This window comes from Festucalex cinctus, chromosome 1, assembly GCF_051991245.1.
Source record: "Festucalex cinctus isolate MCC-2025b chromosome 1, RoL_Fcin_1.0, whole genome shotgun sequence".
NCBI classification, from domain to species: domain Eukaryota; kingdom Metazoa; phylum Chordata; class Actinopteri; order Syngnathiformes; family Syngnathidae; genus Festucalex; species Festucalex cinctus.
In genome coordinates, this window is record NC_135411.1 from 33,053,718 (window position 1) to 33,070,642 (window position 16,925).

General features: G+C 43.6%; 1 protein-coding gene across 4 annotated transcripts in view; it reads right to left on the reverse strand.

Moving 5' to 3' along the window:
- Positions 1-13,512, reverse strand: part of shisa6a (shisa family member 6a) — a 36,879-nt gene extending 23,367 nt beyond the window's left edge. For 2 of the 4 annotated variants that reach the window (XM_077531056.1, XM_077531054.1), the window contains exons 1-5: positions 13,367-13,512; positions 11,580-12,314; positions 3,193-3,350; positions 1,365-1,454; positions 400-468 (exon numbers count right to left, since the gene is read on the reverse strand). In XM_077531056.1, coding sequence (XP_077387182.1) covers positions 400-468; positions 1,365-1,454; positions 3,193-3,350; positions 11,580-12,136 — 874 coding nt within the window. In that variant the 5' untranslated portion in view covers positions 12,137-12,314; positions 13,367-13,512. Of the gene's footprint in view, positions 1-399; positions 469-1,364; positions 1,458-3,192; positions 3,351-11,579; positions 12,315-13,366 lie in introns of all 4 variants that reach the window. The other 2 variants (XM_077531055.1, XM_077531053.1) reach the window with 1 other exon arrangement.
- Between the last annotated feature and the right edge of the window lie 3,413 nt (positions 13,513-16,925).

Here is a 16,925-nt window from a genome sequence, read left to right on the forward strand (position 1 = left end):
ACTTTTTCTTTCACTTCAATGGACATTGTGCCTCTCCTTCTGGGTGAGCACTTTGGCCACCTGGGGGCCAATTTAACACAGTCACAGCTCGGTTAAATGCAGTAATATTAGCCATTCTTCAGAGAGGATAAAGAATACATGCCTGTGTGGATTGTTATATTATATTATATATAGTGGATTGTCACTTTACCGTTTATGTTCACATATCCGCTGCTAAAAAGGGCTACAACACCATAACCTCAATGCTAGCTTGACTAGCCCATCTATGGTGTTTTGCATTGTTAGCGAGCATTAGTCTAAGCGGACCAGAGGCAAAGCTGTGATTGTTTGAAATACATGCACAATTGAAGGTGCCCCAGCACAGTGGGGGAACATTGAGGGAACAATTCTTGGACGTACCGTACGAGACGGGGAGGTCCAGCTCGTTCTGCCAGGACATCTGCGCCGACTCGTCGATGGAGTGCTGCGCTGTAACAACAAACACAAGATGAAAAAGAAGAAGTGTGGATGAGAAGCTGATGAATCAGGCCGGAGAACAATGGCGCCCGCCGTGATGCATTCGCACTAGCCGCTGAGGAAGTGTCACTTTGTCACACGCAAGATGCCACTTCAAGCCACAATTGCAATCAGAATTGGAATCAACTTTATGAGGTTTGACATTAAAAAACAAAACAAAAAAAAAAGCCCCCTCGTTTCACTGATTGACACGAAAATGGTTGGACATATCCTATCATAACCAGATGCACCAAAAAGTCTCAAGGGGCCATGGGTGAAATTGAAAACGAAGTCAGCAATTTTGGTTAGAAGGGGACATTTTGGGCAAATTCATTCAGCAGCACTGTGTAAATTTACGGGGGAAGCCACAGCAACAGTTTTACTGATTGACATGAATTTGACAGGATGAAAAAAAAAAAAAGCCTCAAGGACCCATGACTAATATTGACCTGAAAGCCATTTTGGCTTTTCACTTTGGCAAATTCTATCACTGGCACCCCCTTGAAAAGTTAGAAAATGAGTCCCTCCGAGAAGTTTTACTGATTAAAACCTAATTGAGTGGACATGTCGATCTTAACAGGACTCAGCAAAAAGTCTCAAGGAAACCTGCCTGAAACTGAACAGGTAGTCAGCCATCTTTGTTTGAAGCAAGCGGCCATTTCAGGCCATTTTCAAGGTTTGTACAGTACAATATTTTAACCAACTCCTACTATGAAATTTTCCCAAATGAGCCCTAATCAGAAGTGAGTATCCTAAACAGATGGATGAGGTTAATTTGCCAAGCTTTTTTTTTTAATGTACACCAAAGTTTGAGTGACAAAGTTTGAGTATTTTCAGTAATTTTCAGGAAAAAAAAAGTACATTGTTACCTTTGAGGTGTCCTCGTCCGAGTGTGACAAAGCCTGATGAGATGAGCATGTCTGCGCCTCCACTGTGAATGGTCTCCATCCCATAATGCCCTGCTTAAACACACACACACAAACACATGCACACATGAGTTGGTAACCATAGCAACATGATGATGCCATCACTTCATTAAGTACACCTGCACAACAGGAGCGATCACAGTGTGGAGGAGGCTTCTTACTTTTTGTGCTTTTTAATGAAGGAAATGAGTCACTTTGGACGCCTTCCACCTTTTCGCCATTGAGAAGCCGAGTGGCCGGACAATCAAAGACATGCTGTGTGGGGGCGCACGCCAATTACACCCCCAAAAAACGCACTTGACTTCTACCAAGTCAGCACTAATCAATACAACACACACACAAGTATATGAGCGTGACTGTGGTTGAGCGAGGCCAGAGAGAAGGATTTATGCTAATCAGCCAAGGCTTTTCCTTCAAACATTTAATTCATATTCAGTCTTCTTTCACAAAGGTTCAGCTGGGCCAGAAAGGTTAAAGGAGATATATTATGCCAATTTCTTTGCAATTTAAAACGAATTCTCAGGTGTGTTATTAAAATCTTTGACATTCCTGGGTCACAAATCCACAAAGGATCAAGAATGGAAACGTAACTTAATTCATCCCCTTGTCACACTTGGCTTGAAATCGCTCGGTTTTGCGAGTATTTTTGAGTCTGGCTTTTGTTTCCATGACGACGGGTGGGTGGCGCTAGGGCGTTGCGATGCGGCAAGGTTGTGCACTTCGCCACATTTTTGTTACCATGACAACTTGGGGCGGAGTTAGGGAGTTGTGATGAAGTGAGAGCAAATCAAGGTTGCCCACTAGTCAACGTTTCCAACTGTTCTAGTGAATGTTTCTCAAACAGATGATGAGCAAACAAATGTAGCCACTTTTTGTGATGTTATCCGAGACTTGTGGTCGTTCTGACATGCTGGTCTAGACTGCCCTCAGGTGGCCAAAGTGCGCACACCAGAAGGAGCAGCAAAATGTCCACTGAAGTGAAGCAAAATCTGTTAAAAAAAAATCTTTTGTGCTATTTTTCTTACTGAGAACACATCACTTTTTTTTATTTTTTATTATTTATTTATTTTTATTTTTTTAGAAACTGCAGCAGATGACTGTGCTCATGGAATCATATGTCAAGGTACCACTTTATTGGAAAAATTGAGAAGACACATTTCTGAAATCACAAGTCAGTCAAACCAACTTGGTGACTTGGTTTGTTGAATAAATTAAAAAGTGACAAAATGATCTATTTTCCCCAGCGCAATCAATCAATGTATTTATTTATTTTTTAACAGTTAAAATGGTAATGCGGCTATTATTTTGTTTACAAAAAAAAAACACCCGTGGAGAGATGACTTTCTTTGCTGAGTCACCCAAGTGTTGTTTTCACTTACAAAAACAAAGTCATCGAGCGATGACGTTAGCGCGTTAGCCTTTTAGCTGGCACGTGGTTATCAAAGTGTCACGTTCCAGGGAGTTGACACCGTCGTATCTGGGACGCACTAGTGGGGCACTTAGTGAGCAGGCGAGTGCTGATCCCCGGAGCGCTGACGGAAAAGTAGTTTTAGGTAAAGAGGAAAAAGACCATTTGCATCCCAGTTTCAGGGTTCACGATGAGCGCAATCCAAAGTTGGACTTGTAGCCTAGCTGTGACAACTTTGTCAATTTAGTAGGTTTTTTTTTATATGCTCTTTTGTCTCACTTGTCCCACTAGTGATGACAGAAAGCGTACAAGTAGGCAACTAACTGACAGACAAACCAACAGACAGACAAACGGTCGAGTTACCATGGTTGGACTTGGCGTGCACGGGCGTGTAGTTGTTCTTGGCAGTCCGAACGGGCGTGTCATCTTTGGGTGACCCATCCATCATGGTGTCCATGTTGTCGTGCTCGTATTGGGAAATGGGAACGGGGCCCTGCTGCCTCAAGATGTCCGCCAGCGCTCTGAAATTAAGCGGCCATGGTTAGCACCTTCAACTGTTGCTAAATGATCCAGTTTAACTTAAATGGTCCTAAAAGTATTGTTAATTTACTTCAAGTAATGCATCGATGTTTATCTAATTATGCAGTAATATTAGTTGTTCTTTGCAGATGATAAAGAATAGATGTCTGTGAGTGAGTATTCTCCGTCAACATGTGTTGATGCACAGTTTTTGCTCAAACATCCGTTGCTTAAAAGGTTCAAACTACCACTCTAATTGTGACGTGATAGTGCTGGTATCAAGAAGTAGATTTGCTAAGTCCTCGCTGAAGGCCCACGTAGCAAATACATGGACTGGCCACTGCATTGTTCTCATGTAAAACATGTGCCTTTCTTAATAAAAACAGTGAAACACTGTGCTTCAGTGTAAACTTGATGCTCCAGGTAGAAAGTCCTGCAAGCTGATGAAGTGTAAGTCATTACCAGCATGTTTTGTGAAAGTGTGTCAATGAGGACCTAAAGCCAATGCGTACTCCACTTTTCCACGAGCGTGTGTGACTTTGGGAGCCTCTGTGAGTATTAATAGCGTTTCCCTTCCAGGAGGAGAACACTGTAGCTCAGTACGCTGTCGCCAACACGGACAACCTGATTCGCCGCCCCCCACTTGGGTGCAATGTTGAGTGAGGCGAGAGATTGGTGAAAGGTTTGCATCACTATATTGTGTGTTGGGATCATTTGATGGTCTATATGTAAATCCATGCATCATTCAGTGGATAAATGTGAAATCCAATGGGCAAACAAGGGAGCCCTGAGGAACACCACAAGTCTGCTCTGATGTTCCTTGAAAGCCAAATACAAAAACTGTTCATGTGTGTGCTTACTCCTTTTTTTAGTGTGTGGTGTACTGGAGATCACAACCAAAGCACATCACTATTAAAGCGATCGCAGTCAGAGAAGAAATCAAGCTAGGCTAGGCTAACTGTTAGCATATGTAGTAATTATTTACAGATCTACAACTATAAAACATGCTGTGAGCAACGCTTACTTGCCAAATTTCTTAAGTTGAACGTCGGTAGCTTTTCAACATGTCAGTCACTCCACCTTTCCTCGCAAAACAATTTCTATGACCTACTCGATCTACATCTAGCCGTACATATAAATCACATATACCGTAATTGCCGGACTATAAACCGTGACTTTTTCTCTCTCACGCTTTCAACCCTGCGGCTTATACAATGATGCGGCTAATATATGAATTTTTCATCCTGAACCGTAACAAGCATTTGTAGTCATAAAATTTATTAAATTAACACTGGAAGCGAGAGAATATTTGATCTTTTTCTCTTTCTGTGTGGGAGCATTTCCCATCGACAAATTGATTTATTTTCACATTGATATCTTTGGGGATCTATTTTGTACTGTGAATGAGGCCATCGGCGGAAGGATACATGATAAGAAGGGGGGAACTTCTGCCATTAAGTTAAAGCGTGCATGTTCAGTGAGCATGTGTCCTCTTTGTTTGTTTTTTTTCTTTCTTGCTTGTTTTAGAGCTTAACGAGCCAACTTAAAGTTAATTGTTTGATTGATACTAATATGCGAAGATGACGCGAACAGCGAGCGTGGGGAGGGAGAGAGAGAGAGAGAGAGAGAGAGAGGGGGCCGCCATTCCCGTGAGATTCAACGTGGAAGAAACTTTCTTCAGCCACTGGTCATCGGTGTCAACAAGGTGTTCAAATTGGTCTGGATGACCGGGACTGGGAGACTGGGAGGCAGTACCGTGAGACTTACACCACAATTTATCAATGGATCGTGAATGCTTGGGCAAACGCCAAAGCTGGCATGATTTCCGAGGAGCGCACGTCAAACGAGACTGACTGATAATGAGACAGAGCCTGGTGTGTTTGATGGAGAACTTGTCCAGTTTGTTTTGGATACAGAAGACGAGGACTTTAAGGGATGTGTGATTGATCAAAAGCAACGTGAGTACATTGTTATTGCTCTCTGCCTTTTTAAAAACTAGCGCTAGCATGTGCTAGCGTATTTTTTAGCATATTGCTAATGGCATGCTTCCATGTGTAGCATTGCTGGGAACTTGGAGGCACTCCCAGCATGCTTTGTGGCACTGGCGATTGAAAGGGTGTTTAAAATGCAAGTTCTGTGATAATTATTCTGCTAGTTAGTGGTCTAGTTGTTGTATTGGTTTTGGTACTGCTTTCTAGTTTGTTGCTACATGGTGATTTAATTTTGCCTGTTCGGGAAGAATGACTTGCCTGCATTCTGCGAGTTGAAAGTGGGTAAGCGAGAGTTTCTGCTTACAATAATGAAAGTGGTCACTGGTCCTCACTTACATAGTACCGTCTTTCTTTGTAAATATCTCATTTTCAATGTGGGCACATGCGGCTTATAGTCAGTCAGGTGCGGCTTATGTATGGACAAGATGCTTTTTCCTTTAGAAATGTAGTGGGTGCGGCTTATAATCAGTTGTGCCTTATTTGGCTTATAATCAGGTGCGCCTTATAGTCCAGCGATTACGGTACACACCGTACACTGTACCTAAATTTGCTCAACTTCCAACATGTTAGCATTTCTCTCACTCATAATCGACCTGACAATCTAAGATTCACCCTCCATTCTTTAAAAGTTGTGCTGACCTCAAAGCCGAAGTGATGTAATGCCGCCATCTAGCAACATTTGTTGGTCATTGCAGTGGCTTACAAAGCAGAATTTTACAGACAAGCTGGGAGAGACCTTCTTCCATGCCTGCCCGTTGAAAAACGTACTTGACCAAGACATTGGTTGGCGCTGGGAAATGCTTGCATTTCAGTTGATAAAATTAAAGGGCCATGAAACGATTTTTGCACAATGCATTACGGGATATGTTGCTTTTCTACTGACTATTGGGTATGAGATGCAATGTGAGATACATTGAGCACACTAGATAGCGGATAGCGAAGGATTCCCAACAGCCATTTTCTTTTTGCATTGAATGTCAATATATGGTGTACCTAATCAATTGGCCAAAAGACATGTGATCACATCTTGTTCTCCTGCTTCTATTTTGGCCAAATTGGGCCCGTCTGGCCCGTGACGTGAGTGCAACATGAGAAGGCACATGCACACGCGCACACACGCACACACATACACAGCATGCACTCAGCCAGGCAGGCAATGCATCTCTCTCTCTGCTGGATACAAAAAGCTGATCAATAATGAGAGAATTCAGCGGTTTAGTCGTGCGTTGAAGGTCACACAAAGCAAAAGGTCTGCCAGCGCCTCAACATTCTGCTCAGCTGCTCACTCGCTCACTCACACAATCACTCACTGAGAGGACGGAACACAATTAAAGAAATTTGACTCATTTGCTTTGGTAGCAGCTGCTAGCAGCAAAGTCGACTTTTTGGATATGGATTTAGGGGCTTTTCCTTCAAAATCTAAACATATTTGAAAGTGAAGCGATGGGAATTCTTTCTTGATGCACAGTATTTATTTACAACATGGATCCAATGTGATTTCTTTATTTTAATTTTTAATGAATTTGCAAAAATCGCAAAAAGAGCTTCTTTTCTCCTTCATGTATGTCATCGTCACTGTGTACAGCATTTCTATGAAATTCTACAAACAACACCAGATGGTGATTTTTTTGTATTTACTAAAAAAACAAATATGGATTAAATTCATTTTCTCCTACAAATTCTGCCCACAACACTCCACAATGAGGAAGCAAATCTTTTTGTGTTAATGTTGTCAATTCCTTGACAAACCAAGAACTCATATTAAACCCATTTTGTGAATAAGGACGTTGTCACTAACTGTGAAAATGGAACCAAAAAGTATTCACAGATGTTTCTGGTTTGTTTTTAATAAATATGGAAATAAATCTCAAAATTTTAAAAACAAACACAAAAAAACTTTTCACTTGTCATGATGAGATGTCCTGAATTGGCTGGCACCCAGTTCAGGGCGTACCCGTAGCCAGCTGGGATAGGCTCCAGCACCTATGTGACCCTAGTGAGGAAAAGCGGTCAAGAAAATGGATGGATGATGGGGTGTTATGTGTAGGAGGAAAAACAAAATTAATTCACATTTTAAAAGAGAGAAACCCTGATCACCACCTGGTGGTGTGTTGGCTCCGATGGCAGGGGAAGATGGCGGTTCGACCTGGCAGACTCAAAACATATTGTGAGGGTTTGCTGGGAGCGACTGGCAGAATCCTCTGTCAGAGTTTCAACACCCACTTCCGGCAGAGCTTCTCCCTTGTCCCTGGGGAGGCGGGGGACACTGAGGTCCAAGTGGACCATATTCAACGGCTCCATTGTTGACGCGGGCGATCGGAGCTGTAGCTGTAAGGAGGCCGATGCCTGCCGTGTTGGCAACACCCGAAGCCGCTGGTGGACACCCGCGGTTAAGGGATGCCGTCAAGCTGAAGAAGGAGTCCTATCGAGCCTTTTTGGCCGGTGAGACTCCGGAGGCAGCTGACAGGTACCGGCTGGCCAAGCAGAACGTGGCTTAGGTGGTCACTGATGTAAAAACCGGGCAAGGAGTTCTGCAAGGCCATGGAAAACGACTTCCGGACGGCTTCGAGGAAATTCTGGTCTACCATCTAGTGTCTCAGGAGGGGGAAGCACTGTGTGTAATGGAGACAGGGCGTTGCTGACCTCAATTGGGGACGTCGTGAGCCGGTGGGGAGAATACTTCGAAGACCTCCTCAATTCCACCGGCACGTTTTCTTTTGAGGAAGCAGAGTCTGAGGACTCTGAGGTGGATGAGTTCTGGCCGGAGATCCTAAAAGCTCTGGATGTTGTGGGGCTGTCACGGTTGACACATCTCTACAACATCGCGTGGACATCGGGGACAGTGTCTTTGGATTGGCAGTCCGGGGTGGTGGTTCCATATTTTAAGAAAGGGGACCAGAGGGTGTGTTCCAACTATAGAGGGATCACAATCCTCAGATCCTCAGCTTCCTTGGTAAGGTCTATTCAGGGGTGCTGGAGAGGAGGGTCCGTCGGGAAGTCGAATCTTGGATTCAGGAGGAGCAGTGTGGTTTTCGTCCCGGCTGTGGAACAGTGGACCAGTTCTATACCCTCGGCAGGGTCCTCGAGGGTGCATGGGAGTTCGCACAACTAGTCTACATGTGTTTTGTGGACTTGGACCGTGTCCCTCAGGGAGTCCTGTGGGGGGTGCTTCGGGAGTATGGTGTACTAAACCCCCTTAATATGGGCTGTTCGGTCTCTGTTTGACCAATGTCAGAGTTTGGGCCACATTGCCGGCAGTAAGTCGGATTCATTTCCAGTGAGCGTGAGAATCCGCCAAGGCTGCCCTTTGTCAGCAATTCTGTTCATAACTTTCATGAACAGAATATCTAGGTGCAGCCGAGGCGTTGAGGGGGTCCAGTTTGGTAGCCTCAGCATTGCAGCCCAGCTTTTTGCAGATAATGTGGTGCTGTTGGCTTCATCAAGCAGTGATCTCCAACTCTCACTGGAGTGGTTCACAGCCGAGTGTGAAGAGGTTGGGATGAAGATCAACACCTCCAAATCCGAGACCATGGTCCTCAGTCGGAAAAGGGTAGAGTGCCGTCTCTGGGTCGGGGATGAGATCCTGCCCCAGGTGGAGGAGTTCAAGGATCTTGGGGTCTTGTTCACGAGTGACGGTATGAGGGAGCGGGAGATCGACAGGTGGATCGGTGCAGTGTCTGCAGTGATGTAGACTCCGTATTGGTCCGACGTGGTGAAGAAGGAACTGAGACAAAAGGCGAAGCTCTCTATTTACCGGTCGATCTATGTTCCTACTCTCACCTATGGGAGTTGTGGGTCGTGACCAAAAGAACAAGATCCCGGACACAAGCGGCCGAAATGAGTTTCCTCCGCAGGGTGTCTGGGCTCTCCCATAAAGATAGGATGAGAAGCTCGGTCATCCGAGAGGGACTCAGAGTCGAGCTGCTGCTCCTCCATGTTGAGAGGAGCCAGCTGAGGTGGGTCGGCTCTCTGGTTCGGATGCCTCCTGGACGCCTCCCAGGAGAGGTGTTTCGGGCATGTCCCACCGGCAGGTGGCCCCGGGGACGACCCAGGAAACGCTGGAGAGACAATATCTTTCGGCTGGCCTGAGAATGCCTTAGGATACAGCCCGACGAGCTAGATGAAGTGGCTGGGGAGAGGGGAAGTCTGGGCTTCAATGCAAAAGCTGCTGCCCTTGCAACCCAACCCCGGATAAGCGGTAGAAGATGGATGGATGGATGGCTGGATGGATGGATGGATATCATTTTGGCTTAAGATAAAAATGGGTGAAAAACTGATGAGTCTTCCTGGTACAGTGGAAGGTGTTTCAGTGACTTTCTGTCTGTGTCCCAATACGTATGTACACATAGCGTAAGTGTGTGTGTGTGTGACTGTGTCTTTGACGATTGGTCACAGCGAGTGACTCAGATGAACTTGAATTAGCGAGTCATTTATCATGATGCATCATGTGAGGGATATCAGGTGTCTGTGTTTGCTGCTCAAATTGGTGGCTGGGCATGAGTCGGCATATGACTAAGATGTTGTTTTATGTTTTTTTTAATTCCAAAACACTAACTAAGAAAACAACCACAAAAAAGAAAACATACCTAAGTTGTTTTCTTGTCCAAAACAATGAAACTAAATATAATTAAGTCAGTAATCATACTTTCTTCAGCTTGAAACTACTAATGGGGTATATGCCACGGAAGAGGCGGGATGTGATTTTGCACATCAGTTTATTTCCGGTCCGGGTTGCGAACGCGCAACCCAGGGGCACAAAGTCGGAAGTACAAGTATTTTTGACGCAACCCACACGTCGCAAACCGAACCGGAAACAAACTGTGTGCAAAAAGCAGTCCCACCTCTTCCGTGGCATATACCCCATAGGTTGCTGGTGGAACAGAATGCAACCAACATAATGGCTGTTTGTCTCTGTAAATGTGCCATTTCCTTCTAAAAACAAATATGTATGTATATATATATATATATATATATATATATATATACACACACACACACACAATATTATACCATTCAATAAGTATCTCGATATGTTGCAAAGTGAAACAATTCGATGTCTTTGCATATTTTAAATAAAAAAAAATAATTCTGTTTCTTTGTTACACCCCTAATCTTATCTTAACCTTATCTAAAATGTTTTTTTTCTCCACTACAACAATCAAACTAACAACCCAAAGTCATGTTCTGTAGCACAAAAAACATCACTTTTTCCTTTTCTTCCCCAACAAAGATGAAACTAAGTATGATTGTTGTTTTCTTTGTCAGAACAATCAAGTAAAACATGACAAAGTCATTTTCTGCAGGACAAAATATTGTTAATAATGTTATTTGGTTCCCTGACAACAAAGAAACAAAAGCAAGTAATCTTCATTGAAACTAATTAACTTCACGGAAACAATGAAACAAAACTTGAATAAGCCGTTTTCTTTAGTTTTCTTTACTGGAATGAAACAAAGCCAAACTAAGTCGGGTTCTTCACTGTAACAATCAACCAAAATGTGATTGAAACGACTTTGTTTGCCAACCACAATGAAACACAGCAAAAGTCGTCTTTGGTGTTCTTAATTGCAAAAAAAAAAAAAAAATCACATTGATTACAAATCTGTTTTGGGGTGTGTGTGTGTGTGTGTGTGTGTTTCGTGTTGTGTTGTCCGAAGTGTTTGTGTGTCTTCCTGAGATGACGTCGTCATTGAGTCTTGTATGCTTTTTTATGTTTGTGGTCGTGAAGAAAAGCCTCAGGGACTCAACATGCTGTCATTATACAAACATCAGCAGCAGCAACCCCATCGGTGACATTTTGCGTTCTCCATGCCTCTGGACATGCACACGCACACACAAAATGTGTGATCGCAATAAATGTAGGCCTCATTGCATTTTGCCACCCTCATTTTCATCATGTTTGTGTCTTAAAGTGTGTGGATGATTGGGAATATCGAAATTGTGGTTTGCAATCTGACGATGCTGGAACTGATCCAGATGTTGTCATGAGACAGTTTAATAGTATGTTGTTAATTTTCATATTCTGTCTCTGAATTTTATTGGACTTTTTGTTTGATTGTATCTTTTCTATTCTCACTTGTATTGATGACAAGATGTGTCGTTATCACTTGGGAAATGTATCGCTAAAACTTGATCAAATTTGTGTATGGTCACGTTTCCGTTTTATGAGTGACGATTCGTGGAAAAATCTCCCGATTGCTGCCTGCACTTAAACGTCCCCGCGCATGCGCGCTCGCCCACCTGTGCACGTTCATCTCCTGGGGGGTCTTAGTGGCCTTGTCGTAGGCCACCTTGGCGGAGATCCCGACAGCGACCACCAGCGCCACCACGCCGCAGCTGATGTACACGGTGGTGTTGGTGCGGTCCAGCTCGGGGTCGTAGGCGTCCCCGGTGGGCGCCGGCGAGGGCGGCTGCGTCTTGATCCAGTCGGGCGTGTTGTAGTTGGTGCAGATCGTCTGCTCCAGGCGCTTTCCCCGGTCGGCGCAGCAGAAGCGCAGGAAGCAGCTCCCGCAGCAGAAGCGGTGGTCCGTGTTGTTACAGCCGAACTCTTTGTCGAACTGGCCGCTTACGTCGTAGTAGCCCAGGCACGTGTCGTGTTGGAGGGCGGGGGCCCGCAGCTGCGTGACCGCGCCCGACGCTGGTACGGCCGTGCTCCCGCTCGCCCACCTTGGCTTGGCGGAGGTCCTGGCTCCCGGGGGGCCCGCGCCGCCTTTGGGGAGCCGCTTGTTGGCGGGGAGGCAGCGCACGTCCGGGCCGAGCAGGAACAGGAGCGGCAGTAACGTCAGGAGGGGCTTCATGCTGCCCCCCCTGCAACTTCCCCGGAGTAGACTCACACCCGGGAGATCCTTGCAGATGTCTTGAGCGCGGGACCGAGCACGTGTGCCGTGCCGGAGCCTCTGGGCGAGCGCCACCTCATCCTCAGACACGGACGTGTACTAGAAATCAGGTTCTTGGCTCTGAGACAAGTCCTTCACACTAGAAGACAAACACTTGATTTCAATAATCATTTCATCATTAAACACCACACCCTAGTCGCTTAACTAGTGCACCGTAGTTGTTCTACTAGTGAGCAGAAATGTCATACAGTCGTGAAAAAAAAACATCACAAGTGGGAGAGTTATTTTACTCGTGTACAGAAAGTTCAAACAGTAGCAGCAAAAAAGATCACAGCTAAGTGATACTACTATATAGTACTAGTGCTAGTCATTCTACTAGTGCACAGAAGTACAGTGGCGGGAAAAAAACCTTTACTAGTAGTAAGACAGTGGTTCTACTAGTGCAGGGTAATGTCGTACAATAGAAGAAAAAAATGTTACTATTAAGAAGACAATTGTTTTACAAGTGCACCCCAATCATTGTACGAGTGTGCTGAAATGATATATGTCCTGTACAATTTGAAATGATACACAATAGTGCTCAAAATGTCACTAGTAGGAAGACATACTGTAGTTGTTTACTAGTGCACTCTAGTTGTTCTACTAAAATGCAAAAATGTCATACAGAAGTGGATGGCAGTAGTGTCAAAAGTGGCACTAGTAAAACAGTCATTCTACTAGTGTGCAAATATGTCATACTATACACTAGTTGGCAAAATGGGACGAGTAAGATGACATAGTTGCTCTGCTGGTATGCCTTAGTCGTTCTGTGTTGCAATGTTGTACAGCAGTGAGTAGTAGTATTAGTGAAACTCAGTAGTGGACAAAACATTACGAGTAAGACGATGTAGTTATTCTACTCGTGCACCCTATTATTCTACCAGGGGTGCACAAATTCCATCCAGTAGTCGCAGCCGTGGAAGGGAGCAATGGGAAGAAAATGCTACTCGTAAGATGGAGTGGTTCTACTAGTGCGCAAAAATATCATACAGTATTAGAGGAAGGCTGGAGTGGAAAAAAAAATATCACAATAGTGATCGACTAATGTACTGAATTGTCTTTCTCGTGCTAACAAGTTGATGGTGATAAATTATGACGTCACTTTGCCCTCCTTAAAAGAACCCGAAAAGAAGAACATGAAGAAGAACTTACCAGCGGCTTGGCTGCTCTGACGATCAAACTGAATGAGGAGTGAAGGAGAGACGAGTCCCTCCCTCCTTCCTTCTCTCTCTCTCTCTCTCTCCCCAACGTCATCATTCAGGTGGTGCACTCTCCTCCCTTGGCCATGTGCCGAGCGCTCCTCTCGCTCCCGCACCTCCAGACTGGACGCAGCGAAGACAAACGGCGATGCTGCTGGCGCCCAAGCCTGTTTACACACACACACACACACACATGCATGCATGCACACTGGACAGAGAAGAACATGCAGATGTTGGTGATGTTGTGGTGGAGGGCCCATGGCAAACAAGTCCTAGGTGAGGGACCAGACAAAGTAGCCTTGACAGTCACTGAGGCAAAAACTCGGTGTGGCCATGGAAAACAACCAGACGGTTTCAAGTAAATTCTGGTGCACTATCCGACATCTCAGGAGGGGGAACCAGTGCACCATTAACGCTGTGTACAGTAGCGATGGGGTGCAGGTGACCTGAACATTGTGAGGTCATTAGTTTGTTTAAGATTCAAGTATGTTAATCATTGATTACAAGATGGATTAAGTTGGTCTGTGATCTTACGATGCAGTGAATTCGTTTGTGAGTCATTGTTTTCGTTTCTGATGTCCTCATCCATCAAGTTGATATGTGATGCATTGAGTTAGTTTGTGACGTCATGATCCATCAACTAGGTAAGCGGTGCATCAAGGTATCTTGTGTCATGTTGCGATATGCATTGCGATAGTTTACAGTGTAGTCCGTCACACCTCGCGCCATCTTTTTCTCGCAGGTGACTTGCCAGTGTCATTGCGCTTTAAAAGCCTTGAATGGTCGCCAAGAGCGCTTGAGCCCACACGCGCTTTTATCTTCACGTGGAAGACCACTCGCGTTGTTTGTTATCTTCACGTCTGGCGGGAAGCGGCGACGAGATTAATTGAGCCAGCGCTCGCTCGCTCCAGAGGACGAGCCGCGATGGAAAGTCCTTTGAGCATTTATTCAACATCAGCTTAAGGTCCATGTACTAGTACATGTTGTCCTTACTATTAAGACCATTTAATGCACTAGTAGAGCAAGTTGAAGTTTTTCCTATTACTGCCTTCCACCATTTTATTCACTACTCTCGATATTCAGTTTAAGGTCCATGTACTAGCATGCTCTTTGACCTCACTAGTGAAACAATTCACAGCACTAGTCGATTGAACAGGAATGTTTCTTCCACTAATAGTGTCACAACTCTTTCACAAGTACTACTACTGACATCCAAAAAGTCTACTTGTTAACATATAGCACTTCTCTAGTAGTACTAGAAGTAGCATGCAGATGTCAACCAGTACACAATTTTGCCTCACTAGTAACATGTAGTTGTCGTACTGCAATTTTTTTTTTTTCTATCGGTGATAGAAAATGTCCAGTTGGATGAATCCAGTAATGGAACAACTTGTGTACTCCCTATAGATGTTCTACAATTGCGGTGATATGGAAATCAAATTTGAGAAAGTGTACAAGTCCTACTGGTATGCTAAGTTGTCTCTCACTCTTTGACCCTTCCTTGGAAGACATTTTAGCGCACTAGTAGAACGACTAGGGTGCACTCGAACTACTAAATGTTACTAGCACTATTAGTGATAGAAAAATGTACTAGTTAACATTTAGTGCTTCAAGTAGTAGTACTGACTTTGTGCAGACGTCAAGAAGTGCAAAACGGTGAAAATGCCATCATTTTACTAACTAGTGTGCTGAGTTGTGTTAACTAGTGAGAAAAAAAGAGTGTAGTTGATACTGAATCATGGTGAAGCAGTGCTGAAACGGCTTGTTGAACAGTATTTTTATGCCCAAATAGGACTTTTTTTTTTTTTTTTCTTTTTTTTTTTTTAAACTGGATAATGTGCAGTCCTTGATTTTTTTTTTAAATGGGTGTTTAAAACCATGTATCTTTGCTGTGAAATTTTAATTTTTCTACTCGATTAATCAGAGTTCAAGTCACATTTGACTAAGTGGATTAAATTAAGAAGCTTTTTTTTCATTACTTGCTTTTTTTTTTTGGACACGCTATTTCTTGCGTGTGAGGATTTAATGTCCGTCTGTCTCACCTGTCGGCGAGCTCGGCTTCCTGCGCTGAATTATTTAGTCAAACATTATGCAAATGAGCCATGACTCTTCACGCATGCAAAGCGTTTTGACATTTTGATGAGACTCGTTCTGTTTGTTTTTTGTTGATGGAATAAATAAATACATTTACAAGATTTACACAAATCCTACAAATCCTTTTCCCATCGCGAGATGCTGTGACTATCGCGTGACCGGTAGCGAGACTGGGAAAATCTAACATGGCGGCGCTCTGCTGCTAAAATAGAATTAGCTTTATATTTCTAATTAAACCCGAATTTAATGATTAGATAAATTCGATTTTTTTCTTTTCTAAGAAAGATCGGAAATATTATCCAGTGTGGACGACCTCGAACGTTTTATTGACGATCATTTTTATAGCTGCGCGATGGATGAGCCGGCGGCCAGTCGGGATAATCCTTCGAAAAAAAAAAGGAAAAATGACTCGTCAACAGACACGGACGATTTAGCAACCGCCGACGTATCGGTGAGTATGCTGGATTCCATAAATAAAAAACTTGACGTCCTCTGTCTTATCCGCGAGGACGTCAAAGAATTAAAGGCAAGTTTGGAATTCGTTAGCCAACAGGTAAGCGATCTCCAATGCGATAACTCCGAGCTACGCTCCTCTCTCGTCGCTGTCACAGCCGAGTTGGAGACGATTAAAAAGGAAAATAAAATGCTAAAGGAAACGGTCTTAGATGTTCAATCCCGTAGTATGCGGGAAAATCTAATATTCTCAGGTATATCCGAAAATTCTCCAGATAATCCAGAGGGTGAGATAAAAAAATTCATGACATCATCGCTAAAGATCCCACAGGAGACGGTAAATAATATCTCTTTTCACCGTGTACACCGGCTCGGAGCTCGTAAGGGCAATAAGCCCCGTCCTATTATTGCTAAGTTCGAACATTTTAAACATAAAGAATTGGTAAAAAGTAAAGGACGGGAGCTCAAAGGGACATCTTTCGGGATGAATGATCAATTCCCAAGAGAGATAAACGAGCGGCGAAAAGTACTGTTTCCTATCATGAAACAAAATAGACAGGAGGGTAAACGGACTTCGATGGTCGTTGATAAATTATATATCGACGGCCAGCTATTCCGAAACCCAACCTCGACCCCTTGGCTGTTCTAACTGACAATTGGTAGAGCCGAGCATTGTGTGATTATTTGACGTAGGTATATGTATATGTATGTGTATGTATATGTGTATATATGTATATATATGTATATGTATATGTATGTATATGTATGGATAATGGGTTACGAAATAGAATATGAATTTATATTATGCATAGGCTATAAAGTAATAATAATAATAATAATAATAATATAGAAATATATTCTTAAAAAAATAAATTAATAATAATAATAATAATCTCGCTTAGGTCACCATTTACTGGTGTATTGTTATGTTGAATCCCCCACAGATTTCCTTCACACTCACTTCC